The sequence below is a fragment of the Borostomias antarcticus genome (assembly GCF_949987555.1).
Source record: "Borostomias antarcticus genome assembly, chromosome: 5".
Classification (NCBI taxonomy): domain Eukaryota; kingdom Metazoa; phylum Chordata; class Actinopteri; order Stomiiformes; family Stomiidae; genus Borostomias; species Borostomias antarcticus.
In genome coordinates, this window is record NC_140238.1 from 21,483,918 (window position 1) to 21,511,817 (window position 27,900).

The window sequence follows — 27,900 nt, forward strand, 5'->3', positions numbered from 1 at the left end:
CCTGGAGCTCAATGCTCTCAAGACAGTGGAAATGGTTGTAGACCTTAGAAAGAACCCCCCCCCATCACTCTGAATAACACCATAGTGGCCACTGTTGACTCCTACCAATTCCTGGGCACCACCATCTCCTGGGACCTCAAGTGGGAGTTGAACACCAGCTCCGTCACCAAAAATGCACAGCAGAGGATGTACTTCCTGAGGCAGCTGAAGAAATTCAACATGCTAAAGGTAATGATGGTACTCTTCTACACCTCCATCATCGAGTCCATCCTCACCTCCTCCGTCACCATCTGGTTCTCTGCCGCAACAGATAAAGACAAGGCCAGACTGCAGCGCATCATCCTCTCCGCTGAGATCCATAATAATCCACAATCCATAATTTACGGCTATGTAGATTTTTCACCATTTTGAATTTTTGGAAAAAAATTTAAGATCTTCTGTAAAGCACTTTGAACTGCATTTTATGTCATGACAGGTGCTCTATAAATAAAGATAATAATAATAATAATTATTATTATTATGAGTAGTAGTAGTATTCGTATTACTACTACTACTACTACTATTAGCCTACTAGTATTATTATTATTATTATCATTATTAATATTATTATATATTTTTTTGATTCTAAAAAAGATACGATTTTTAAAATACAATGAAGTTGATATGTTGCACATTATATATAATAGTTCAACCTGTGGACATTTTGTGCTGCAACACGTTTCTTTGGTAGTCTTGACTTGCCAAGTGCCAAAGCAGGGAGGTAGGTTTTTGTTCTTCGATTAAACGGTCTGCGAAAAGGACGGAAGCCGACAGGGATCAGTGTGTGAATCGGCGTGCTCGTTGGTTCAGTAGCTAGCAAGGACCCGCGGACGAGCACCAGAAAGAAGCGGCCCCGTCGAAAAACTTCAATCTATAAATCAATATTGTACGTAAATATCTCACAACTTATTATTTAACCTCGTTTTTTTACTTTGACGTGGACAGATTGACATTTATAAAACGGGCAAAGAATACATTGTTAGCTAGCAAATAGCTGAGCAATTGGAATGTTAGCCAAACGTAGCTGTGTTACTAGCTTAGCTTAGCTAGCTAATTAGGCTCAGTATATTTGTTGGACTAGAACCGTCCTGTGGTTCGGAGCCGAACAAGAAACCCTTTGAGATCTAAGTGGTGTAAGTTTTATTCACGCGTCTTAATTATTTGTATAGTCGCCTCTGATTTTGCAAGCTAATTTGGCTACTTACTTACGACGGAAAACTGTAAACATTAGACAGAGAAAAGCATGCATGGGTCGTGACGTTTCCAGGGAATAGTCGGAGCCCTAGCGAAGAAATAACCTGGCTAGCTAGTATCTCTCGCTAGCAATAAAACGTAGCTAGCTAAGTCTAGCGACCGTTGCGCCTTGAATATTGGCATATTTGACTTGTTATATAGTTACATAGTGAATTGTTGAAACTAGCGACATGGCTACTGGTCGACCCTGTGGTCCATGCGTGTTGTTCTGTGTCGAGGCCGCATGTGTGGCCTTGACTAGTGCCTTGAGCCGGGGGCTGCCGTGCCGAGAAGGACAAGTTAAGTGGCGTCGACCCAACTTGGCTTGGAAAGATTTTTTTGTTGTTTCAAGACTCCCTTGAAAATGCCAGGTCGTTTTCCCCAAACATGTAGCTCCGTTAGCAGACTGATCAGATGTGAAGTAAAGTTATGCTCAGTCTATTTGCTGTTTAGCCACCATAGCAGTGAGTGTGTCGCTAGTTAGCTTAGCTAGCAACAAGCGAGTCGTGTGGCGGGGGCTATCTCATCTGGATCATAGTGCCGTGAGGTTTAGTTGAGCCGAACTCAAGTCAGTCATACACGTTCAAACTTTATTAAGATACCATTGTGCCAATTTAAATGTTGTGACCTAGGTAGCTAAGAGCTAACTAGAACCCTGCAAGTTCCCAACCTCAAACCAGAAGAGTTTGCCCACCGGCGGAAGCGAGCCGGGTGGCGTGGGGGAGGGAGGATTAGGGCGGCTAAGCCGGGTCATCCAGAGATTTTGTTCCTTGTGTTGGAACAGACATGGCCTCGTTTTTGTGCCACAAACCGAATTATAATTTAGGCGTTGCATGCGAACGCCGAGAAACTAGCATGCCGCGTGTTTTTATCTGGCCACCAGAAGCCCACTAGGTAATGAACATGTGCACTGCTCATTGCCACTCACCTCATTGCCACTCATGATACGAGTAGTTAGTGAGCATATGGTCTTTGTTTTGCTCCGTCTCAGTCTGGTATTCGAGCATGCATAGGCTGAATCTCACACCAAGTCATGCAATGAGTAGCTGGCACATGTTTGAGACAACTCAATCGAATTCCTTGTTCCTTGGAACACCCAGATTTCTCTCTTTGTCCTATTCAAAGAGTTATCCAGGGCTCAGTGACTACCATATTATTTGCTTCATTAATTATTCAAACTGCAAAAAGGTCAGCGTGCAGCATTAGCAACAATGAGCCTTCCCACAATTCCAACACAGGCCTGCCTGTTTGAACTCGCATTTATTTATCTGAGACTCTCATCCCTCTGGAAATGATGCATAGCACTATGACAACTGACTGTCAGTGAAGGTGTTTGTATTCATACTGTCTGATCCAGAGCCTTCTCGCACTCCTCTACTCTGATATACTGCACACATACACACTCACACACACACACGCACACTCACATGCACACACACACACGCACATACAGTCAACTATCCCTTCTCCTGCTCGTCTTTACTTTGGTGTGTAACAGCTGTGTGTAACAGTTTGTGCATTCATTGATTTTGTGTGTGTGTGTCCGTGTCCAGAATGGAGTGGCAGCCAGACGAACAGGGACTTCAGCAGGTCCTCCAGCTCCTCAAAGACTCCCAGTCCCCCAACACCGCCACACAGAGAGCTGTTCAACAAGTATCCTTAAACTTTGACTGGACACAGGAAGTTGGTGGGGTGTGGACGCTTGCATAACTGGCATCCTGCTAGTAAGCTGTGCTATTCTGTGTTCTGCTCTCTGTTCTGGCAACGCTGAATCGTTTTTAAGAGCTATAGTAGCTGTGGTCCTGAATGCTTGTAGCAGTGGTGCTATTGTATTTCATCTCACAGACGGAGATGATATCCAGCGGGGTGACGTCGATCTGTGTTCAAACGGTGCCATTGTGTACTTTCTTTATGTTGCATGAAAACAAATGGGGTCAATGCTGCAGAAATATAATGCAGCAGAAATCTCCCCCCCGCTGTGAGCGACCCGTGATGATACCACTCGTTGTGTGATTGTTGTTGTACGATGACACAGTCGCCCATGTGTCGTTGCCCTTAACCACGCTGACAGAAACTCGAACAGCTCAACCAGTTCCCTGATTTCAACAATTATCTCATCTTCGTCCTCACAAGACTGAAAACCGAAGGTGAGTGGAACCCCCCCCCCCCCCCCCCCTCGTTCCCCTCTGCTGCTGGCTTACCTGCCTCACCTAATCTACCCCCTCAATGTGTGCTAGCCCAGCAAATCCCCTTTCCTCAATGTTGCCATAAAGAATAGCTAAAAAAAAGTTCTGACCGAAGCGTCAAACGGGACAGTTTGGTGTAGCGGGAGCTGATGGATGTGGTGTTATGGAGTAGCAGATATGAACTAACCCTGAATGTCTGGGAATGCCTTCTGCCGTTTAAGAGTGAGTCATCGTGGCCAGGTGAGCTTTGATGTGTTGGCGTCCTGAGCTCTCTCTCACCCGCTGACACTCCCCAGTCAGCATTCCACGGTTGGCGAGCCTAGTCATTACTGTCTCACTGACGGTAATGTCCCCCCCTCGCTCTCACATTTCTGATATTCCTCTCTTCCAAACGCCTCGAGCCACCCCGTCTACGCTGTTCCCCTTTCTCTCTGGCGCCTTTTCGTCGTTCCTCAACTGCCACCTACCGTTCTTTATTTTTTTTAATGAATTTATTCTCATTGCTTCCTCCTCACTCCTTCACTCCACTTATACACTGTCTGCACCCATATCCAGGTCGATCATGATTTGATTCCCCTTCTCTCTCTCCCTCCCTCTCTCTTTCCCCCTCTCTCTCTCTCTCCCTCTCCAGATGAACCCACTCGCTCGCTGAGCGGTCTGATCCTGAAGAACAATGTGAAGGCCCACTACCAGAGCTTCCCCCCGGCCGTGGCCGACTTCATCAAGCAGGAATGTCTGAACAACATCGGCGACCCCTCGCCCCTCATCCGCGCCACTATCGGTGAGCCTGGCCCTCTGCGCGGGCGTCTTGTCTCGGCGTGGCTGGCCGGTGGTCTTCTCTGGGGGGGTCGGCCGTCTTGCCTTCCTTCTCTTGTCGGTTCCCCCTCTTCAAGCATGTTTTTCCTCCCTTCCCCTCCTCCACTCTTTACCTCTGTCTCTCTCTGTCGCTCGCTCTCTCTCTCTCTCTCTCTGTTTATCTGTCTGTGTCTGCCTGTCTCTGTCGGCCTCTCTCTCTCTCTGGCTGGCCCTCTGGAAATGATGCATACCACGATGAGAGCTGACTGTTAATGATGGTGTTCGTATTCATACTGTCTGATCCAGAGACCTCTCTCCCAACCCGTGTCTACCCCTCCGTCTTTCACGCACTCTGTCCATGAATAAGCAATGATTCTTCAACCCTCCCTCCCCTCTGTCTTCCTGTCCCTCCCCTCTGTCTTTCTGTCCCTCCCCTCTGTCTTTGTCCCTCCCCTCTGTCTTTGTCCCTCCCCTGTGTCTTTCTGTCCCTCCCCTGTGTCTTTCTGTCCCTCCCCTGTGTCTTTCTGTCCCTCCCCTGTGTCTTTCTGTCCCTCCCCTGTGTCTTTCTGTCCCTCCCCTGTGTCTTTCTGTCCCTCCCCTGTGTCTTTCTGTCCCTCCCCTGTGTCTTTCTGTCCCTCCCCTGTGTCTTTCTGTCCCTCCCCTGTGTCTTTCTGTCCCTCCCCTGTGTCTTTCTGTCCCTCCCCTGTGTCTTTCTGTCCCTCCCCTCTGTCTTTCTGTCCCTCCCCTCTGTCTTTCTGTCCCTCCCCTCTGTCTTTCTGTCCCTCCCCTCTGTCTTTCTGTCCCTCCCCTCTGTCTTTCTGTCCCTCCCCTCTGTCTTTCTGTCCCTCTCCTCTGTCTTTCTGTCCCTCCCCTCTGTCTTTCTGTCCCTCCCCTCTGTCTTTCTGTCCCTCCCCTCTGTCTTTCTGTCCCTCCCCTCTGTCTTTCTGTCCCTCCCCTCTGTCTTTCTGTCCCTCCCCTCTGTCTTTCTGTCCCTCCCCTCTGTCTTTCTGTCCCTCCCCTCTGTCTTCCTGTCCCTCCCCTCTGTCTTTCTGTCCCTCCCTTCTGTCTTTCTGTCCCTCCCCTCTGTCTTCCTGTCCCTCCCCTCTGTCTTTCTGTCCTAGGCATCCTGATCACAACAATCGCCTCCAAGGGAGAGCTGCAGACGTGGCCGGAGCTGCTGCCCCAGCTGTGCAACCTGCTCAACTCGGAGGATTACAACACCTGCGAGGTCCGCGCTGCGCCCTCCCTCTCTCCCTCCCCTCCTTTCCATCCCTCCCTTGCACTCCTTTATCACCCTGACCCCTCCCTCTCTCTTGAGCTCCAATCTCATCGTAGCCTCAGAGAACTCCCTCTGCGCTTTCCGTTCCGTCCCCGCCCTCTCTGCCGCCACCCGGATGTGTTGCGCAACGCTAGTTTCCCCCCCCCCCCCCCCCCCCCCCCCTTTGATCCGAGACCCGCCGCTCCCCCCATCCCCCTCACGCAGCGTGTCGCTCTGAGTTGACTCATGTCTGTTTTATTTATTTATTTCTCTCTCTCTTTCTCTCTCTCCAGGGCTCGTTTGGCGCCCTCCAGAAGATCTGTGAGGACTCCTCTGAGCTCCTGGACAGCGACGCGCTCAACCGGCCGCTCAACATCATGATCCCAAAGTTCCTGCAGTTCTTCAAGCACTGCAGCCCCAAGATCAGGTCGGCACGGCGCCCCCCCCACCCCCAGTTCCCCCCAGTCTGAACGCTTCCTGAGGACGCTCCGCCTCGCGTCCCGTCACTCCGTAACCGCCTTGCTCCCCTCTCCCGGTGTTTCAGGTCCCACGCCATAGCCTGTGTGAACCAGTTCATCATCGGCAGAGCCCAGGCGCTGATGGACAACATCGACACCTTCATCGAGGTGAGGCCGGGCCGGGGGACGGGGCCACCGAGGCGCGTCTTCGTCCAAGTCAGTCAATGACGATTCGGGTCTTCACTCTTAACTCTTTCCTTCTTACTTCCTCTTTCTCTCTCTCTTTTTTCCTCTCTCTCTCCCTCTCCCTCCCTCCGTCCCCCAGAGCCTGTTTGCGCTGGCTGCAGACGAGGACTGCGAGGTGAGGAAGAACGTGTGCCGAGCCCTGGTCATGCTGCTGGAGGTCCGCATCGACCGCCTCATCCCCCACATGCACAGCATCATCCAGGTGAGCCCCCGCCCCCCCACTTCTCGGTTCGCGGTGCCGACCCAATCGGGACGCTCGACCACGCTGCTGCCCACCCCGCCTCTTGACGCCGTGGCCTCTCCCCTCCTCCAGTACATGCTGCAGCGCACCCAGGACCCGGATGAGAACGTGGCGCTGGAGGCCTGCGAGTTCTGGCTCACCCTGGCTGAGCAGCCAATCTGCAAGGAGGTGCTGTCCGGACACCTGGTGCAGTGAGTAGCAGCTCCGCAGCGTTCCCGCCCTGGCTGGGGGACACTGATGCTTTTCTAATCCCATAAAGTCGGGGAGATGTACAGAGAGATGTCGGGACGTGTGGAAATCACTTTTCTATCAATCCATGTGATATATAGTATATAGGCGGGCAAGGGTTAAGAAAAGTCACGACAATGTAGACTACTTTTAACTAGGCGTCGTATTCTCTGAAATCTTGTTTTGACCCCCCCCCTCCCACAGACTCATCCCTATCCTGGTAAACGGCATGAAGTACTCAGAGATCGACATCATCCTTCTAAAGGTGAGACTCCCTCCATTGCCATCTTTCAGCCCCTCCCCGCCTGTCTGTCTAGCTCCATCTCGACTGGTTGGGTGTGATGACAGTTTCACCTTTGAGCCTCAGCTGTGATGTTCCTGGTATTCATACTGTCTGACCCAGCGCTCTGGAGACGATGGCTCCATGTTAGGAAGCTTTTTCCATGCCACAACAAGTCACCTCTTAGTGGCTATAGGCGCTCTCTGGCTATAGGCGCTCTCTGGCTATAGGCGCTCTCTTGCACGTTTCCCAGAGGTGTTATTTGGTCGACTGTTCCTGGCTGCAATCTGGGTTCTTATTGGCCTGCTCACCTTGTACATTTCATTAGTCATTTAGCTGACGCTTTTATCCAAAGCAACTTACAAAAATTGCATTTGATGTAGGAAAGGCAAATGTACTACTACTTGCTAGAACTCAAAAGTGCATCTCCTTTCTAAAACAAGTGACTCAGACTGAGATGAATCTAATGCAGAAGGCAAAGTGAAGAATATAGCAAGCTAATAGTAGAATAGGTGCTTAAGAGGGAGGATCCTGGTAGTCCTTCTTGAGGAGGTGAGTTTTGAGCCTGCGGCGAAAGATGGGCGTGATTCTGCTATCCTGACGTCAGTGGGCTAGTTAGACTAAAGTCTAACTAGTGTCTATTTCAGTAAGAAGGGGGATAGATGATCTTTTTGTCATGACCTATAGAGAACAGTGAAGGTGTAGGTGACGAGGTTCAGATGGGGTGGTCGACTATAGAGAACAGTGAAGGTGTAGGTTGTTAAAGAAATTACTGTTCTAGTAAAAATGATTTACCAAGATTCGCTCAAAAGGTTAAGTCTGATTTATTGTGAAACACAATACTTGCGCAAGGACTTCCTGCAAAACACAGCAAGGGTGGTTAAGTCAGAGAAGTGAAGTCAGTCACTTCTGCCCTGGCTTATATTCAGTCCATGCGTCATCGTGAGGGGACGGATATCACTCAGTGGGAAAGAAAGGAATGTGGGATGAAACTCACTTTGAATATGGACAAAGGTCTGAGTCAGGGCAGGAAGGACAAGGTGTGGCCTTTCTGACTTGGACAAAAGAGCGAGGCAGAGCTATGCAGAGTGTGTTTACAATTACAAAAGGGGGGAGAGTTGGTGTTTTACATTAGACTGAAACTGGGGTTTGCGGGGGACTTGGGGGGAGGTGATAAATTACAAAGACAAAGGCTTAAGGTGTTTGGATGTAAATTCCTGGACAATCCCTCATTTGTGCCTGAACAGGCACACAAAAATAAAATATAAAATCCAAACACAGTGTAAACAGTCAGCTATGCTATACATGTGGAAAGGAAATAATCTCTCCACTAGGTGGAAACTTTAATTATTTTCTCTCAACGTGCAAAATCACACACCAAAACCCCTTGCTTCAGAAATTTGACAGGAAACAAGATAAAAAATTGACATGATTATATACTATTTATAGTCTAAGAGTGGACAACCATTCACCAAAAAACAAACTTGATTTAACAAGGCAAAAAAAAAGATAAAATGGTTACCAGTGTAAGAGGGGCAAAAAACCTCTTGGTCAATTTAGAGGAAAAACCCAAACTTATTTATCAACTCATGTTTCAACCATTGCAATTCTTGTAAACAAATATGATATTTTTCAGATTATTTCAAAGTTCATTCATTCTTGTGAGGAGGTGACCGGCAAGGTCAGTCTCCGATTGCCCATCAGAGGAGAGGAGAGTGGGCGGTGACTGTCAAGGTCACTCTTGTTCACAGTGTATCCCAACAGTCATTTAGGTGACACTTCTCTTTTGGGCAATAGAATGTCATTGGGGAATGCAAGGCGTCTTCTCTTCTAGATCGCAACTTCAATGTCGCGTTGCTTGAATCAGTTATGTTCAATGTTAGTGTGTGCAGGTGTATGTGCGTGTGTGGTGCATCTTGTGAGGAGGTGACCAGCAAGGTCATTTTTCCTCCGATTCCTCGTCAGAGGAGAGGACAGTGTGATGGCCCATGGTTTTGGCCTCTGAGCCCTCTGGTTCAGCTGCATTCTGATCTCCTGGTGTTTGCGATCCCCTGGTGGACCGTCCTCTGCTGCTTGGACCCGTCGGCAATGGCTTGCATGGGTCCACGAAGTTCTCTCAGATCGCTGTCTGCGTGATGAGTAGAACCTGGTACGGCCCGAGCCACCTCGGCGAGTTCCAGCTCCTTCGTCTGTGGTCGTGGACCAGGACCCAATCCCCAGGAGAGATGTGATGCAGGAACCCCTCCTTAGCCTCAGGAAATGGCGGTCCTCACTTTAGTCCTTCATTTCTTTTTCTCCGCAGGTGGAGCAGATGCTTGTAGGTCAGAAATGTAGGCTCTTGAACTGAACCCGGTCCATCCCTGTACTGCTCCACGTAGGGCCGGCCCGGGTCGTGCTGCTGGAGGGCTCACCTCGGCGCTCCCGCCTCCAGCACAGGCTGATGAAGTGCTCCGTCTGTGGATCCACAGATGAGAGAGACAAACAGAGACAAAACAGAAGAGCAAAAGAGAGTCCTCTGGTCTGGTCTCCCTGTTCCCTTCTTTGGTCAGGAACGGTTATTCAACAGTCTGTAGGAGATACTCAGAAACATGGTTAAGCGCAAGCTCCTGCTTTGGGGAAAAAATGTTGTTATTCTGTCAGGAAAACTTAAACAGGGTGACTGTTCAAGTGTCATTTAGAGCCAGTCTGCAGTAGCCTACAGTGACATCAGGGGCAGCGTTAGAATGACTTCAATACGCCCAGTCCCCAGTCATGATCAAGGCAATTGGGTTTGGCTCTAGCATTTCTCTCACGATTTTATGAAAATAAAATAACCATATTCTCGCCTCAACAAAACAACACCCCCTAAGGGTGAAAGCAAAAATTTCCTGAAGTCAGGATAAAAATAGAGATGAGGCAAAGAAAATGACACTAAAATGAACTGGCTTCATTTACAATTAACTAATCAAAAAACTCCATCAAAGCTTCATTTGTATAGCTAAAAATTTGTATATCTAAACCCTCCCTCTTCTGCATTTGAGGACAGAGTATTTGGGCACTGCTTCGGACAAAATGGTCTCTTCTATGTTTCATACTTATCTGTCGCTCACAGTGAGTTGGTGACGTGGCGTTGGCTTTGCATCTCACGAACCCCAGATCGCTTATCTGTAGGGAAACAGGCCAGTAATCTCCATCTCCACCTCCGGTCTGTGCCCGTCTCCTGGTTCGGCATTAACCCATCACTCCCGGAACGACAGTTGTCTGTAAAAAACCACTCAGAAAAAAACACTCAGGCCCGATGAATGTGCCTCAAACTATAAACATGAGATATTTAACATACTCATTTAAAAAAATATATATATTGGGTTATGAGATGCTGCATTCAGATTAAGACACTGGCAACCCTTATCTATTCCCCCACTATTATGCACAACGCTTATGTCTTAAGCTACATATCAGAAAGAGAGACAAAACAAACAACAGTTAAACAGACCAACAGCAGGTTCCAATGTCCCCAGGAAGGCATGATACAGGCTCCTCAAAGACCTGCCGCCCAGGGTCCAAAGCACCTGAAAAATAAGACTCAAACACAGACTGGGTTCAATAGCAGAGGAGAAGGCCTAAAGTCAACTCCTCAAAAACACATTATCATTATATGAATGAAATTCATATAGTAGAAATGCATAAAACGAACAGCTTATGGCCATTCATTGACTATTGAAACCAACTCCTGAATCAAACACCTATTCAAAACCCTGTCAAAAAAAAAAAAAAAAAACTCTCTATCTTGGCTAGTTTAAATCTCCCTTATGGGTTGTTCAATGGAACTCCAGCAGGTGGCGCTCGACCCCAAATTTGAGGCTCTTCCTTTTCATTCAGCTTGCGGTAACTGTGACACCGTTCAATCCAGTGGCCATACTGACCACAATGGAAGCATGAATCATCTCTATCTTCACTTCGATTATACCTTTTTCCTCGCCTAACCCTACCAGAACGCTTCCTATTGTTTCTCTGTCGCCACTGTGGTCGTTGTTGGTTCCACCTCGCACCAGCAGTTTGATTGTCCAGCTGTTGTAACTGAGCAGCTTGTAATCTGGCTGCACCTAGCTTCATTTCTTTCAACTCCCTCTTTTCAATGTGATCACGAAGACGCTCCGCATAGCGGAAATGATCAACAACTTCTTCGAGAGAAGTCGATTCCCAGGTGTGGCACATCAACCTAACTTGGTCGGACAAAGAGGAGAGAGAGTTATTCATCAATTGTTGTTTCAAAATCTTTTTATAATCGGCGTTCGCTTTGTCCATGCCACTGTGTGCGGCGAAAACTGATTCTAGTCGTTCCCAAAATCTCTCGAACTGTTGATCGGAATTTTGTTTGCAATATGTGATACGGTCCCAATCCATCTTTTTAGGGAATTGAGCTTTGATTCTGTTCAACAGCGCAGTGTTTTGGTCAGAAAAATCGGCATGATTAAAAGGCAATGTAATGTCAAACGGATGTTTCACATCCACCCATTTTAGCCCAAGGCATTGTCTCATGATCATGGCGATTTCCTCTGCGTGAGGCTCATACATACGAACTAAACTGTTAAAAAGATTTTCAAACTCGTCAATGTCTTTGGTTGGATCGGGCAAGGTTTTAGCTATTTCACGTAGTTCATCAGAGCGCCAGGGTCTATAAACCGTAATCTCTGGAGTCCAGGCCGCATAACCAGCTGCATAATTTATTTGTGAAGGGCGAGGAACAGGGTTTGGGCAGCGTATCAGAGGCGCGTGTATTTGCGGTCCCTCCAGACTATCTCTAGCCATTTGCAGTTGTTCCAAATTAACCTTAGCCTCAGATATAGCTCTAGCCAAATCTTCCTTATACCTCGTAGAAAGGGGCGAAATGAGAGAAGGGGCGTGGCTAATGGCGGGAGCATGAAGATGGGGAAGAACAGCCTGGTTGGGTGTGAGCACGGAGCAACGAGTCGAGGGGGGGGGGGGGGAATCTAATTTTAAATCAGAGTTATTCTGCTGGGGAAATGGCGGAGAGACTGTTTGCTGAATCTCCTTATCTTTCCTTCCTGACCTAAAAAACCCGCTCTCGTGCTACTCTCTCCCAAATCTTAAAAACAGACCAGTCTATAGTATTAACAGGCTTTTCCCTTAACCTAGACATCTCAACCACCTCTAGCTGCTTAGAATCTTAGAATTTAACACTAAAAAATGTCAGATGTGGATGTAAGAAATCGAAAATGCTTTAGCACATAACGAAAATCTGCCAACAAACGTTCGCAGAATAATGCTTGAGCGCAACAATCTCCTCAGGCTAGACACGTTTAGCAGTAGAATTCTGTGACCTCCTCTAGCATATTTTAGTAGCCGGGGTTACAGGGACACCTAGTGGTGATCCCAAAATGTTGCATGTATGACCCGGAAGTTGTCTTTGGCAGCGCGGGGGAATTTAAAGAAACAAATCCCTAAAACCACGACGCAGCCCAAAACCCCAAAACAGCAATGAAAGGAAACCTTATGGTTAACTCACGGCGGGAAAGAATACAATTTCGAAAGAAACAAAGACACATTAAAATTCTAATTAACTCACCCAGCAACTGGTCCTTTGTTGTCCCTCTGGCTTGGGCGGGATCACCGGGACAGTGTTTTCCTGCGTCTCCTAGGCAACCAGCTAGCCTACTGGAAATCTAGCAGTTACGATTTAACAGTGTACAAAAAATACTTTAAAATACTTTACCTGGATCCATGGCGCGCGTAACAAACATACAATCAAGAGCCGAGGCTCAAAAATGCAATCAAAAATCCCACTGAGCCGGCGAAAAATAGCGCTTAGACAAACAAAGACAACACAACCCCGTTCGGGGACAAAAAACAGACACTCCGGAGATTAGCTGGTAATCGCACTCACTGCGAACTTCAACCCATTTGGAAATCGCACTCACTGCGAACTTCAACCCATTTGGAAATCGCACTCACTGCGAACTTCAACCCTGTGGAAATCGCACTCACTGCGAACTTCAACCCTGTGGAAATCGCACTATCTGCGAACTTCAATTCTGTGGAAATCGCACTATCTGCGAACTTCAACAGGTTCCCTTCTGTGCTAATTCTGGAACATCGAACTAAAGCAACCCAAAACGTTATCCTAGAAGTGCACTCTCACTTCTTAACTACAGCCGAGCCGACAAACAATCTAAACTGTAGTCTACATCAACTGTAAGGGAACGAGTCCCAATTCCAAAATTACACCTCTTCTGAAGAGAACCCCCGGTAGCCTAAACAAGGACGAAGTCAGAGAACAATGCAATATCACCAATCCTAAATTGCCATTGTTAAAACCAACGCCTTATCGCCACCACCTTCCCCGGGGAGTTTGCTTTCAACAATACGCCAGACCCACAACACAATCTGAAACGAAACCAAGGCAAATACCAAGCATAAAAGGATTCGTTTTTCAACGTACCGTGAGTTTAGCCGAGTGAAACCAAACGAGGCGGACTTCTCCGAACCAATGCAATAGGCGCAAAGAGAGAAGATTTTCCAGAGCTCGCTACTGCTCCGCACGTCTGGCTTCCTTCGTTGTTCACTCCAGGCGAACCTCACAGTAGCCGGTCCCACCAGAGTCGCCAAATTGTTAAAGAAATTACTGTTCTAGTAAAAATGATTTACCAAGATTCGCTCAAAAGGTTAAGTCTGATTTATTGTGAAACACAATACTTGCGCAAGGACTTCCTGCAAAACACAGCAAGGGTGGTTAAGTCAGAGAAGTGAAGTCAGTCACTTCTGCCCTGGCTTATATTCAGTCCATGCGTCATCGTGAGGGGACGGATATCACTCAGTGGGAAAGAAAGGAATGTGGGATGAAACTCACTTTGAATATGGACAAAGGTCTGAGTCAGGGCAGGAAGGACAAGGTGTGGCCTTTCTGACTTGGACAAAAGAGCGAGGCAGAGCTATGCAGAGTGTGTTTACAATTACAAAAGGGGGGAGAGTTGGTGTTTTACATTAGACTGAAACTGGGGTTTGCGGGGGACTTGGGGGGAGGTGATAAATTACAAAGACAAAGGCTTAAGGTGTTTGGATGTAAATTCCTGGACAAGGTGACTAGAGGTTCAGATGGGGTGGTCGTCTATAGAGAACAGTGAAGGTGTAGGTGACTAGAGGTTCAGATGGGGTGGTCGTCTATAGAGAACAGTGAAGGTGTAGGTGACTAGAGGTTCAGATGGGGTGGTCGTCTATAGAGAACAGTGAAGGTGTAGGTGACTAGAGGTTCAGATGGGGTGGTCGTCTATAGAGAACAGTGAAGGTGTAGGTGACTAGAGGTTCAGATGGGGTGGTCGTCTATAAGAACACAAGTTGTGGCAGTCTTGTCCTTTAGCCAGTTTAATTCCCATAGTTGTTACATTTCTCCCATATTTGAGTTTATACAAGTGTGTGTGCGTGCGTGCGTGCGGTCTAAAAGGAACAAGCAATAAAAGCTGGTTTAGTACACCATAAACAAAACATAACATCCATTATACAGTCTACACACTATGCAGTATAACATACAATTACCAATAAACAAGTAGGCTCACACGCATGTATACCTTATGCATAATAACCCTTCAATAATCTAACTTAACACCATAAGCAACATAATACACAACTGCATTACATTACAGGAAAAGGTAGGCTGTATTCATTATAATACAACTAAAGTTTAACCTAGACTTCCCTTATAACTAGGGTTGTACCCAACTCTGAATTTTGTGAGTTGAATCAGATTCGCCTGTTCAAACCAGAGATTCGACCATTCGTTCCTCCTTTTTTTGTTTTCATATGTCTAGGCTGAGGGGAGACTCGGAGTAGGGACAGCTGTCAAACTTCAAATTCAAACTCAGGGGCAGCACAAAAGACAGCTGTTTTACTTGCTAAACATGCATCATCTAGCCCACATTGTCCATCTACTTCAGATGCCCCCTTGTTTTTATGCAGCGTTTCCCATAGCCTACAGTTGGGCAATTTGACGACAGTCTCTTCAACTGTGCATTTGAAAGCGTGCGCGAATAGGCTCATGCGTTGGGCAGCAGTAAACAAGGAAATGTTTTGGCTGTAAAGCATTTTTGTGGATGTTAGAGCTCAACCTGTCTACGGTAAAAGTTTTTCAGCGGATATCTTGGTTAATACAAGAATATTGATCTAGAAAGCAGTTTTGTGTTGTGATATTGTGTTTGTGAAATGCAGGTGATTGCTGGCGCATAGTAGGCTGAACACATAGCAGAGGGGAGAGAGGCTCCCTGCCGCCTTCCCTCCACTATATCAGTCTGAGGTCTCCTTTTACTGCACAGCTAATGGCTACGGTAATAGTCCAGGTCAGCTAATGATTAGCCTGTCCTACATGAATCCCAAGGCGGGTGAGTGGTCGGTCTTAGCCCAACAGCGCATCTTGACAATGGAGCAAAAAAACGACAGCTCCACTTCAAGAATCTGTCGACTTGCGGATCTCTGACTGATGATGCGACTCGTTGACTTTAAGGGGGCAGCCTTAACAGGGGCCACCATTTCTATAGAACACAATTGTTACTTAACTGTGAAATTACCATAGCTTCACTTAGAATAGCTACAATTGAGCTAGCATCTGAACTGAAATTAGCTTGTTACTAGCTATCTGAACCAACAAGGAAACACATTTCTAAACCGAAACTATAGAAATGCGTGCTTACTTAAGCCTCAGATAACGCACACAAGTATAAACTTAAACCGAGACAGTAGAGCTAATATGGATCGCCTATGTTACTTCGTACGTGAAGTAGTCACCAACCTCCGCAGTTAGCGACTACTTCACTCATCACATTGTGAATGTTCTCCTCTTAGCTGGTAATAATATCCCGAGCATAGCAACTCCGCAAAACATGCGCACTGCGCTCTTAAGTCTGAATGTCAGTAGAACCTATTTTACAGAATGAATGCTTTTTCTTTCTCTCTCTCTCTCTCTCTCTCTCTCTCATCCGCATCTATTATCCCCTCCCCTTCATATGTTTCTGTACGTTGTCTTCCCCTCCTCCAGGGTGACGTGGAGGAGGACGAGGCCGTGCCAGACAGCGAGCAGGACATCAAGCCCCGCTTCCACAAGTCCCGCACTGTCACCCTGCAGCACGAGGGCGGCGAAGGCGAGGAGGGGGAGGACGTGGACGATGATGACGACGACGATGACGACACGCTGTCCGACTGGAACCTACGTGAGTGGTGGACCTTTAATCAGACTCACACACACACACAGTCTGAAGTATATTCTAGTGGGCCCGGCAACTGCTTATTGGAGGTCAGAAAAACCAGTAACCAAAATCATCCTTCTAAAGGTGAGACTCCCTCCATTGCCATCTTTCAGCCCCTCCCCGCCTGTCTGTCTAGCTCCATCTCGACTGGTTGGGTGTGATGACAGTTTCACCTTTGAGCCTCAGCTGTGATGTTCCTGGTATTCATACTGTCTGACCCAGCGCTCTGGAGACGATGGCTCCATGTTAGGAAGCTTTTTCCATGCCACAACAAGTCACCTCTTAGTGGCTAAAGGCGCTCTCTGGCTATAGGCGCTTTCTGGCTATAGGTGCTCTCTGGCACTATAGTTCCTGGTGAGTGGTGGACCTTTAATCAGACTCACACACACACAGTCTGAAGTATATTCTAGTGGGCCCGGCAACTGCTTATTGGAGGTCAGAAAAACCAGTAACCAAAATCATACCATGTACAACGGCTTCTAAGGGGCAGCTGTAGCTCAGGAGGTAGAGCGGGTCGTCTAATCATCGTAGGGTTGGCGTTTCGAATCCCGCCCTTCCTGACGTCAGTGTCCTTGAGCAAGAAGCTGAACCCCCAAATTGCTCCCAATGAGCCGCCGAGCACCTTGCATGGCAGCTGCGCTATATAAATGCAGTCCATTTATCATTCTTTTTTGACGGCTGCCTGTGGCTCTGCGAACACGTGTTAGTGTTCATGGTAGTTCAGTGTTAATTGCGGCGTTAATTTGTTTTTTCCCCCCCGTCCGTTTTCAGGTAAGTGTTCAGCGGCGGCCCTTGACGTGCTGGCCAACGTGTTCCGTGATGATCTGCTGCCCCACCTGCTGCCTCTGCTCAAGGGCCTGCTCTTCCACCCCGACTGGGTCATCAAGGAGTCCGGCATCCTGGTGCTGGGGGCCATCGCTGAGGGTACGCACACACCCACACTGGCTCGTATCTCTCTCTCTCTCTCTCTCTCTGTCTCTCTCTCTCGCTGTGTCTGTTTCTCTCTCTCTCTGTGTCTGTCTGCCTCTTACTTCTGTCTCTCTCTCTCTCTCTCTCGCTGTGTCTGTTTCTCTCTCTCTCTCTGTCTGACTCTTCCTTCTGTCTCTCTCTCCCTCTCTCCCTCTCGCTGTCTTTCTCTCTCTCTCTCTCTCTCTCTCTCTCTCTCTCTCTGTTTGTCTGACTTCCTTCTGTCTCTCTCTCTCCCTCTCTCTCTCTCTCGCTGTGTCTTTCTCTCTCTCTCTGTCTGTCTGACTCTTCCTTCTGTCTCTCTCTCTCCCTTTCTCTCGCTGTGTCTGTTTCTCTCTTTCTCTGTCTGACTCTTCCTTCTGTCTCTCTCTCTCTCTCTCTCGCTGTGTCTTTCTCTCTTTCTCTGTGTCTGTCTGACTCTTCCTTCTGTCTCTCGCTGTCCTCGTCTGTCTGGTTCAGGTTTCTCTGAAATGTGTCCACCCCATTATTAGTCCTGTGAAAGTAGTCTTTTATTAGCCCCATCATCAGCCAGTGATTCATCCTTAAGCCGCCACGCTTTAGACGTTAACAGGAAGCTCTGCTACCGTGACTCTGCACATCTGGCGCTATGGTGACAGATGTAGGAACTGCTGACCCAGTTAGCATGGCCTAATAGGATATGGACTAACTGGATTTCATTCCAGATAATATTTTTTATTTAAACGCACACACGCGCGCACGCCACCCCAGATGACCAGCGTCTCATGGCAACGACTGACGCTGATAGCGGATGTGTGAACAGGAAGGAACCGTGTCATTTCAAAGAGGCTTACTGGACACAAGGAATGGTCGCTCGCACGCTACTTGATGGAAATCAAAGCCACAGTGACCACAACCATTCATTAATGTTAGTTCTTAACATTCATGAATGTTAATGTAAAATGCACATAAATGCAATACTCTTGTGCTGCCCTACGTTAGGGTATCTCACAATTCACTAGACTTGGAAATAGGAAGCAGATAGTCCCTACTCAACCCCCCCCCCCCCCCCCCCCTCCTCCCTCCAGGGTGCATGCAGGGCATGGTGCCCTACCTGCCGGAACTCATCCCCCACCTCATCCAGTGTCTGTGCGACAAGAAGGCCTTGGTGCGCTCCATCGCCTGCTGGACACTGAGCCGCTACGCCCACTGGGTGGTCAGCCAGCCGCCCGACTCCCACCTCAAGCCCCTGATGACGGAGCTGCTCAAACGCATCCTGGACGGCAACAAGAGGGTGCAGGAGGCCGCCTGCAGGTGTGTGTGTGTGTGTGCGCGCGCGTGTTTGTGTTACCCTTACGTGAGCTCATGGATATGCTAAATCAAACTTTATTTGTATGTAGCGCATTTCATACACACAATGCGCTTTACAGAGAGCAATGGGGGGGTGGACATAGGTCCTCCTACCCCTACATATTACAGAGAAAAGCAAAAATCCAGTTCGCCCAAGAGCTGAATAAGTGAGCTGTAAAAATTATTCCCTGACCTCTCTCAACGAGATGATCGAGCAAGCTCCTGGAAAACGCAGTAGTAGTTTAGTAGTAAACTTTCACATGGAAATTAGATTTGCAGCAGAATCATTAATCCATAGTGTGATACCCGTGTATATGCAGGTCTAGTGCATCATCACTCCCCCCTCACTAACCCCCCCCCCGCAGTGCGTTTGCCACCCTGGAGGAGGAGGCGTGTACGGAGCTGGTTCCCTACCTGAGCTTCATCCTGGACACGCTGGTCTTCGCCTTCGGGAAGTACCAGCACAAGAACCTGCTGATCCTCTACGACGCCATCGGCACCCTGGCCGACTCGGTGGGACACCACCTCAACCAGCCGGTAAGCGTGGACCCCCGACGTTACCAGTAAACACCGCGACCGACAATTGCATTTCCCACGATGTCTCGCTGCCCTGGTCTTTCGCTCGTTTGGTCCATAGTGATTTAATATAATAAGCCAACTGGCCCACAGGGCAGGAGCCCATCTCCTGATATCTTAGCATGAGGCAGCTTGATGTACCAGTACACCCCCCGGACATGACGCTAGCAGGGAGGCATTGGGTACCATTTAAAAGTCTTCGGTATGACTCCGCCGGGGATCGAACCTCCCAATCTCAGGGCGGTGAAAGATGGCGCTGAGGTGTGTTTGTTTGTGCGTCCTTGTGCAGGAGTACATCCAGAAGCTGATGCCCCCCCTCATCGCCAAATGGAACGAGCTGAAGGACGAGGATAAGGATCTGTTCCCCCTGCTGGAGGTGTGGGGGTGGACCTCAGGAGAGGAGGGGGTGGGGGGTGGATCTCAGGAGAGGGGGGGGGGGGGGTTGGTGTATTTGCAGTGATTCACTCTCTCTCTCTCTCTCCTCTGTCCCTCCAGTGTCTGTCGTCCGTTGCCACAGCGCTGCAGAGTGGCTTCCTGCCGTACTGTGAGCCAGTCTACCAGCGCTGCGTCACCCTGGTACAGAAGACCCTGGCCCAGGCCATGGTGAGACCAGCCAGAACACACATACACACACACCCTGGTACTGAAGACCCTGGCCCAGGCCATGGTGAGACCAACCAGAACACACACACACACACACACACACACCCTGGTACAGAAGACCCTGGCCCAGGCCATGGTGAGACCAGCCAGAACACACATACACACACACCCTGGTACTGAAGACCCTGGCCCAGGCCATGGTGAGACCAACCAGAACACACACACACACCCTGGTACTGAAGGCCCAGGCCATGGTGAGACCAACCAGAACACACACACACACCCTGGTACTGAAGACCCTGGCCCAGGCCATGGTGAGACCAACCAGAACACACACACACGCACACACACACCCTGGTACAGAAGACCCTGGCCCAGGCCATGGTGAGACCAGCCAGAGCACACACACACACACACACACCCTGGTACAGAAGGCCCAGGCCATGGTGAGACCAGCCAGAACACACACACACACACCGTGGTACAGAAGACCCTGGCCCAGGCCATGGTGAGACCAGCCAGAACACACACACACACACACACACCCTGGTACAGAAGATCCTGGCCCAGGCCATGGTGAGACCAGCCAGAACACACACACACACACACACACACCCTGGTACAGAAGACCCTGGCCCAGGCCATGGTGAGACCAGCCAGAACACACACACCCTGCCACTGTTTTTATTATGTATGTTTAGTCCAAAGTTGGCGGTGTATCTAGGCAGCGCTCCTCTGTCCACTTTTGTAGTCGTGAAATAATACATAAATAAATTCCTCCCCACCCCCCCTCCTTCCTCCCCCCCTCCTCTCCAGATGTACAACCAGCACCCGGACCAGTACGAGGCCCCTGACAAGGACTTCATGATCGTGGCCCTGGACTTGCTGAGCGGCCTGGCCGAGGGCCTGGGGGGCCACGTGGAGCAGCTGGTGGCTCGCTCCAACATCATGACCCTGCTCTTCCAGTGCATGCAGGTACGGCGCGCTGGCTGGGCGGGGGGGGGGGGGCTGGAAGGGCCGGGAACCTACAGGTACCATCTCCCACAATGTTGAGAGATTTGAGTTGAAGTGGGATTCAATTCAATTCTAACCCTTCGCCTCTGCAGATCTAAACTCAGCATGTCTGTCTATTTCACATGCATTACCAGTGTTTACCAGGGTTTGTCTGAGTGTGTGTTTGCGCGTGTGTGTGTGTTCCAGGACAGTATGCCGGAGGTGAGGCAGAGCTCCTTCGCTCTGCTGGGGGACCTGACCAAGGCCTGCTTCCCTCACGTCAAGCCCTGCATCGGTGAGTCTCGTGCCCCGGGGCGTAGAGTACGCTGCACACTCAGACAGTGTTTCCTGTGGAACTGATCTCTTGGTGTGGTGGTGTGTGAAAAAAAGAGTCTGATTTCAAAACCACAGTGGGGGATCGGAGACCACCCTTCTTCCTCTCCTGTCCCCTTCCTTCTCCTCTCTTGCGCTTCTCTCAACAACCGCTCTCTCCTCTCTCACCTGTGTCTCCACTCTGTGCCTGTGCCACAGTCCTGTCCTCTCCTACCACAATCCCTGCCTCTGCCTAAAAAAAACAATTAACTGAAGAGTAGGCCTATAAAGATGGCCTAACTTATCTCGTAAGGCTGGTAAAGTCATAGAGCTTAAAATGTAATTAATGACATGTAACTGGACGGAATAAAACAGTAAACCCACACAGGCACTTCATAAATCATATGGTTTATAGACATATTTTAATCAGATGTATTGCAGGTTACCATTATAACAGCAGCTGTAGATTTTTTTTAAAGGTAAGCTAGTCTTTAAACATGCCTAAATAATTTGTTGCTTTTTCTGTTATTTTGATTGGCACTTTTTAGGTGGTGCAAGCTAGTGTTAGTTCAGCCAGCCAAAAAGACGGTCGCACAATCAGGCAGCACTGCACCTGACTCGCACAAAAGTTGCAAAACCTACTCGCGCTTGTGGTGTATGTGGAGCAGGCTCCGCTTCGGCTCAAACTGTATTTTCAGATAACGTTACGTAACGTTAGCAACACAAGGCCAATTTATCATATTCATTTTTTACTTGTCCGATCAGACGACTGCATGAGGCATTCCTCTTGTCCAAACAGAGTTTACTGTTCGCTGGGAAGCTGGCAAAACTGTTAGCATACAGGTAGCTTGCCTTGTTCCTTAATCCCCCGGTGTGAATCATGGCTAGCCGCCAATAACCTAGGCTACCTGACTGGTCTCATCAATCCCCTCTCTTTTCCTCTTCAAAAATCGTCGTATGTCTATCTGGCAAATTGTATTGATATATTAGGTTATAGGATCCACTAGTTGTCATCAGGAAATTATAAAACCAAAGGCTTTGCCAACGTGCTTGAGATGGGCAGGAGCTGTTGGTACGTCTAACTGTAGCTATAACGGCACTTAGATTACTAACATAAATGTATTTTAGACAGTAGGCTAGGCATTTTGAGGAGTAGGCCTAGGTGCCAGCACCAGTGTTTGGCCCAAGTCAAACACTGGTTAACACTATGTTAATATTTGAGCGTCAATAGCCTACCTATCTTTAGTTGTAACCTCATGCCGCTCACTAAAGAAAAAATCCCTTCACGCGTCGAGTCTTCCGATCACCTCAGAAAGGAGCAGCATGGAGCGGCACAGAGTGCGCGGCCTATAGGCTCTTAGTCTTATAGAAAATAAATAGTCCTAATGTTGGCATGACGGTGGTTTTGAAAGCGCATTTAGGCAGAAATATTTAGAAAGTTTAAGATGTTTAATTTAAGACTTTTATATATACAGTATAGCCTAATTTGTATTGTATTTTTCTATCAAATGTTTGGTGTGGCGGCAAGGATCTTGCCGTGGCGGTGCGCCACAGCAAAACCTTACCAGCAGAAACGCTGCACTCAGAACAACGTGGTTATGTGTGTCTGTACGCTAATCTGTGTTTATTTCTTGGTATTTATGGGCTAATGTGTTTTTTTTTTTTTGTATCTGTGAGCACTAACGTGTGTGTGTGTGTGTCCCCTCCCCCCTCAGCTGAGTTCATGCCGATCCTGGGCCTGAACCTGAACCCAGAGTTCATCTCGGTGTGTAACAACGCCACGTGGGCCATCGGGGAGATCTCCATGCAGATGGGTGAGCTAAGCTTACTGACTGCTCTCTCTCTGTCCCCCTCTGCCCATCTCTTGTCTGTGTTCTCTCCACTGATCTCTATCCACCCCCCTATGTATCTCTCTCTCTCCTATCTCTGTTCTGACGCTCACCAACAAGGCTAGAGCGTTTGACTGAAAGCATAGAAGCGGTGGTTCTGTAGCGGATCACACATCGCCGGGGCCGCTGCCGTGGTCTCTGGTCTCACCTGCCGTGGTCTCTGGTTTCACCTGCCGTGGTCTCTGGTCTCACCTGCATGCAGGAGTGTGTTCAGTAGAAGCCGCGCCCACGCGGAGGTGGGACCACCGGCCTGGTGCTCCTCCTGCACGCCCAGCATGTTAGTGTTGCCCTAACCAGGAAGTCAGGCTCTCCCTCCGCCTCCAGTAAGGAGATGATCCCGAGCTGGTCCAGAGCCGCCAGGCCGGCCTGCTGTCTCTTTAACAGTGTGCCAGGCGTGTGCGTGTGCGCGCGAGCGCCCCTGCATGTCAGAGCAGCCGCCAGAGTAGTGACAGTGTGTGTACTATTCTCTACAGGCAGAGAGCACAAGCAGGAGGAAGGGGATTGTCCAGGTGAGCTAGGGAGGCCAACCATGCCCAAAGATCACGATAGAAGTACAAACGTCCGTAGCCGTCTACAGTGTATTGTCAGATTGATGGAAAGGAGGAGGAGTGCGGTTGGGAACGGTGATGGCGGGTATGGGGGACTGACCGTGGGGTCTTCTCTGGGACCTCAGGAGCTGAGATGCAGCCCTACGTGGGCATGGTTCTCAACAACCTGGTGGAGATCATCAACAGACCCAACACACCCAAGACCCTCCTGGAGAATACAGGTACACACACACACACACACACCTCCCAGCTTCGACTGTTGGCAGTCCACACCAATGATGAACTCTTTTTAACAGACATTCGAAATCTGAACTGTACTTTGTTGAAGTTATGTCTCTGAGCGTGTGGCTAGCATGTTATAGCACAATAAGGCTCCTAAAACCTCTGAGCCTTCATGGGGTGGTGATCCTGTCACTTAAAAACCCCACCTCTTCCTTTCTTCCCCCCTGGGCAGCCATTACGATTGGCCGGCTGGGTTACGTGTGTCCACAGGAGGTGGCGCCGCAGCTGCAGCAGTTCATCAGGCCGTGGTGAGTTGCATGCGCGCACGCGCACACACACTTGTATTCTCTCTCTCTCTCCCACACACGTCAAACTGCATTGCCAGGACTAGTCACGCACATATGGAGCGTTGGCCTTCGTTGCATTACTCAGATAAGAAACCGAACATGAGGTGGAGATCGTGAAGGGTGGAAGCTGGGGCGGGGTGTCGTGTAGTCCGCCAGACAATGATGTTGCAGTCCTGACCTGTTACTAACAATGCTCCCCCTGGGTTAGGTGCACGTCGTTGAGGAACATCCGGGACAACGAGGAGAAGGACTCGGCCTTCCGTGGCATCTGCATGATGATTGGAGTCAACCCTGGGGGCGTGGTGCAGGTCAGGAGCACCACACTGTCCAGAGCAGACCTCAGTCACACACCTACCTTCTGACTCTGTCTTCTGACTCTCCCACCCTGAGCCAGACTAGACCTAAGTCTTCTGACTCTCCCACCCTGAGCCAGACTAGACCTCAGTCTTCTGAACTCCCACCCTGACCCAAACTAGACCTCAGTCTTCTGACTCTCCCACCCTGAGCCCAGACTAGACCTCAGTCTTCTGACTCTCCCACCCTGAGCCCCCAACTCATCCTTTTCCATTATAAGACGAAAAATCCCACCCAGGTGGTGAAGTTTAGGTTAATTAACAGTCTCTACTGCCCTCTGCTGATGTGCAGCAGTATTGGCTACTCCTGATTGGTCTAAATCTCATGCTAAGAACTGACACACACACACATCACATATAGAAACGGCTGCACAGCAAGGGAGAGTGTAACCATGTTGAGTTAGGATCTGTTCTGGTTCCATCTTGTCCTGGTTCTCTGTTAGCCTTTTTCCACCAAGAAGGAACCGGTATGGTGCCGGTTCGCAAACCTAGTTTTGAACGGTTCCGAGCATTTCGACCAAAAATAAATTAGTTCGGGAACCCCAAAGTTGGTTCTGAACCAGCACCCAAAAATAGGTTTTTCAGCGAACCGTGACGATATCGCGGGCGTGGTCTATATATTTACTAAATTTGCTGTAAACACATGTTACTCGATGATAAGAGTGGTAATCGAGCCCTTCAGCTATCTGTAAATGTGCGCCAGGAAGGCTCCCAAGTGTGAATGATCTCATTCTCTATGCTAAGTGCCAACTATCTGAATAAATAACCAGCCATCAAACTGACTTTATACAGATTATATAATTGACAATCCCTAAAACAATAGTGTGATGACAACCTACTACAATTATAATGAACTAGACTACGCAAGCCACTTTTGACAAACCACCTAAACAACTTTTACACATATCTCCAAGCTAATGACGTACAACGGTTCCGCTCAAAACTGGTCGAAACGCGGTCCCGTTACTTTGGTGGAAAAGGGCTGTGTGGCCTCTACAGGTTCTGTATCTGTGATGAACTCTAAACAGACATTCGAAATCTGAATCAGACGTGTGGATGTTGTTAGACTCTGAGATGGCTCTGCGGAGAGAGAGGAACTGTAGAGGCACCATGAAGACTGGGACAAAGACTGAACAGACATGATATTTAAAGGAGTAGTAAAGGGAAAATCATGTTTAGCCCTGTTTTAAGGTTACTTATGATCATATACAATGGTTCAGATCAAAAAGTTGACAAAGCTAGCATTTTTGAGAAAGAGTGATAACATCTATCACCGTTTAGGTCATACAATGGAGTGGGCACCGTGAAAAATCATTCAAAAACATGTTAAAATCAAATGATTCAGAATCGATTCATGAATCCCAAAATCGATCTTTTATTTAATGAATAAATGAAGGTATCAATAGTTCATTAATTCATTCAATGATTCATTCATTCTTTTTTGGAAATCTGTATCGATACCCAGCCCTAGTACTGATGTGTTGCATAACTTGGCAGTCATGTAATTAAAGGACAATGCTCGTTTTTGACAACCTGGACCTTATTTACGACATATTATAAGACGTTTGACTCACCGAGATCACTTTGGTGTAGTTCGGAGGCATGTAGAAGAAATTTAAAATCCAGCGCGAGCCAGTATATCCATGTAATGGCGGTGGCCGGGGCACTTAGAATGCAGTTTCTAAAAATCTATTTTCTGCCGCGAAGCGGTTGTTTTCATCAATCTGTCTTCATGAATCGCTAGTTGTGCTTACATAGAGCATAGGCCTGTTGTGGTTTTTCACATGCCTCTGTAATATGATCTTTAGAAACATCTTTCGAAACGAAATAGCTTCCTCACTTGCTCCAGCACGCATGCGCACAGCGCGCAATCGTTGCTCCAGCACGCTGTGCGCATGCGTGCTGGAGCAAGTGAGGACGCTATTTTGTGTCTAAAGACGATATAGCTCGATACCCAGCCCTAGGTAATTGGTGTCCGTTGGTGTTCTGACATCAAATTCGCCACAAACTATGAATCCTGTAGGGTTTTATTGATCATTTTATGAAATCCATTGACTTGTATTGACGTGATCGGTGTAGATCAATCCACAGAGGGGATTCAGGAAGTGGAACTGCTTGCGGTAGCTATTAGCTAGGCTAGCTAGTTTGCTCACGCTACTCTTTCGCTCACAGACAAGGAAGCCCTAGGCTACAGTTCAGAAAACGCTTATCAAAATGGCTGATCTTGAAGAGTATGAATTTGATCGAGGAATTAGACTGACGGCAGCGCTTCAAGCCTGCCTGAGATCAAGGCATTGCGCGAGATCGGAATCGGTTCAAGCAGAAGTTTACACACGTATGTGCTGCGACTAAATACTTATATGCTAAATATTTTAAAAAGCCTTTCCAGATGAACTAGAATCTTACTTTATGGCGAATTATATGTCAGAACGCCAACTAACAGCTCGGTGAGCTTCTTGTCTTTGAAATTGATAGTTTAACATGTTTTTTGAATGATTTTTCAAGGTGCCCACCCACATCCATTGTATGACCAAAATGGTGGTAGAGCAATTATCAGACTTTCTCAAAAGTGCTAGTTTTGTCAACGTTTTGATCTGAACCATTGTATATGATCATAAGTAACCTTAAAACAGGGCTAAACATGATTTCCCCTTTACTACTCCTTTAACATTGTTATGTCTCTTTCTCTTTCGTTAAATGTATTAAAATGCTGTGGCACGGGATGGATCAAACAGGTTGATAAAACAGGTTGAATGGTTACGACAATACAACAAGACAAATGTGTAGAGAACGTGTCGGCAGGCGGTGGTGTGGGCGGAGTCAACATGATAAACGTTTCCCTTGTTTGTGTGGTTTCGGTGCCCAGGACTTCATCTTCTTCTGTGACGCCGTGGCCTCCTGGGTGAGCCCCAAGGACGACCTGAGGGACATGTTCTACAAGGTGAGCGCTCAGGTCGATCAGTCCTCCGATTGATCAAACCTTGCTCCTGCCTGGGGCCCCGGTGGAAATCACGCTAGTCCGCACGACCTCGGTAGACTTTCGAGATCCCAAACCCACCGTGTCTGTGGATGTTTTGGGCTCTTGCGGAGTGAGGCGGTCGAAATGTTAACGGTCCAACCGCTGACGACCTTGTACCTGTCGTTGTTGTAGATCCTGCATGGCTTCAAGGACCAGGTTGGCGAGGAGAACTGGCAGCAGTTCTCTGAGCAGTTCCCCCCCCTGCTGAAGGAGCGGCTGTCGGCCTGCTACGGCGTGTAGCCCCCCCCGCCCCCTAGACGACATGGGACACGCCTGTCAGGTACCGACGCACCCCATGGCTGCTTAGACGGCTATTTTCACCCCCAAAAATTCAGTGTTTCTGGACGATGCGTGTGATCCGCTGGTAAAACGTTGTTCTTTCTTTCTCCGACACATTCTCTCTCCCTCCCTCTCTCTCTCTCTGTTTCTCTCTCTCTCCCAGGTTAATGTACGGGAGGGTTACTGGGGGAACTCATCCATCTGTGTAATTGCACTGCCCTGATGGTGGGGGGAGGAGGAACGCGACTGGCCTGCCCCTCCGGACGACCCCGTGCCCTGTGTGTCTCTGTG

The 27,900-nt window shown here is 48.5% G+C and overlaps 1 protein-coding gene across 2 annotated transcripts; it reads left to right on the forward strand.

The window, feature by feature from the left end:
• Positions 1-854: 854 nt before the first annotated feature.
• Positions 855-27,900, forward strand: LOC311308831 (transportin-2). Of its 2 annotated transcripts, none has more exons than XM_084437893.1 (25): positions 855-925; positions 2,826-2,925; positions 3,344-3,419; positions 4,090-4,239; positions 5,375-5,481; positions 5,805-5,938; positions 6,056-6,137; positions 6,295-6,417; positions 6,529-6,647; positions 6,889-6,949; positions 15,987-16,158; positions 16,966-17,118; positions 18,207-18,432; positions 18,834-19,005; positions 19,334-19,420; positions 19,540-19,647; positions 20,464-20,622; positions 20,848-20,935; positions 22,668-22,766; positions 23,515-23,610; positions 23,844-23,919; positions 24,167-24,266; positions 27,178-27,252; positions 27,463-27,610; positions 27,773-27,900. In XM_084437893.1, the coding sequence occupies exons 2-24, from the start codon at positions 2,827-2,829 to the stop codon at positions 27,568-27,570; spliced, it is 2,670 nt and encodes an 889-aa protein (XP_084294019.1). In that variant the 5' UTR covers positions 855-925; position 2,826; the 3' UTR covers positions 27,571-27,610; positions 27,773-27,900. The 2 variants fall into 2 exon arrangements, with proteins under 2 accessions (XP_084294019.1, XP_084294020.1); XM_084437894.1 differs by lacking the exon at positions 855-925 and adding an exon at positions 1,044-1,172.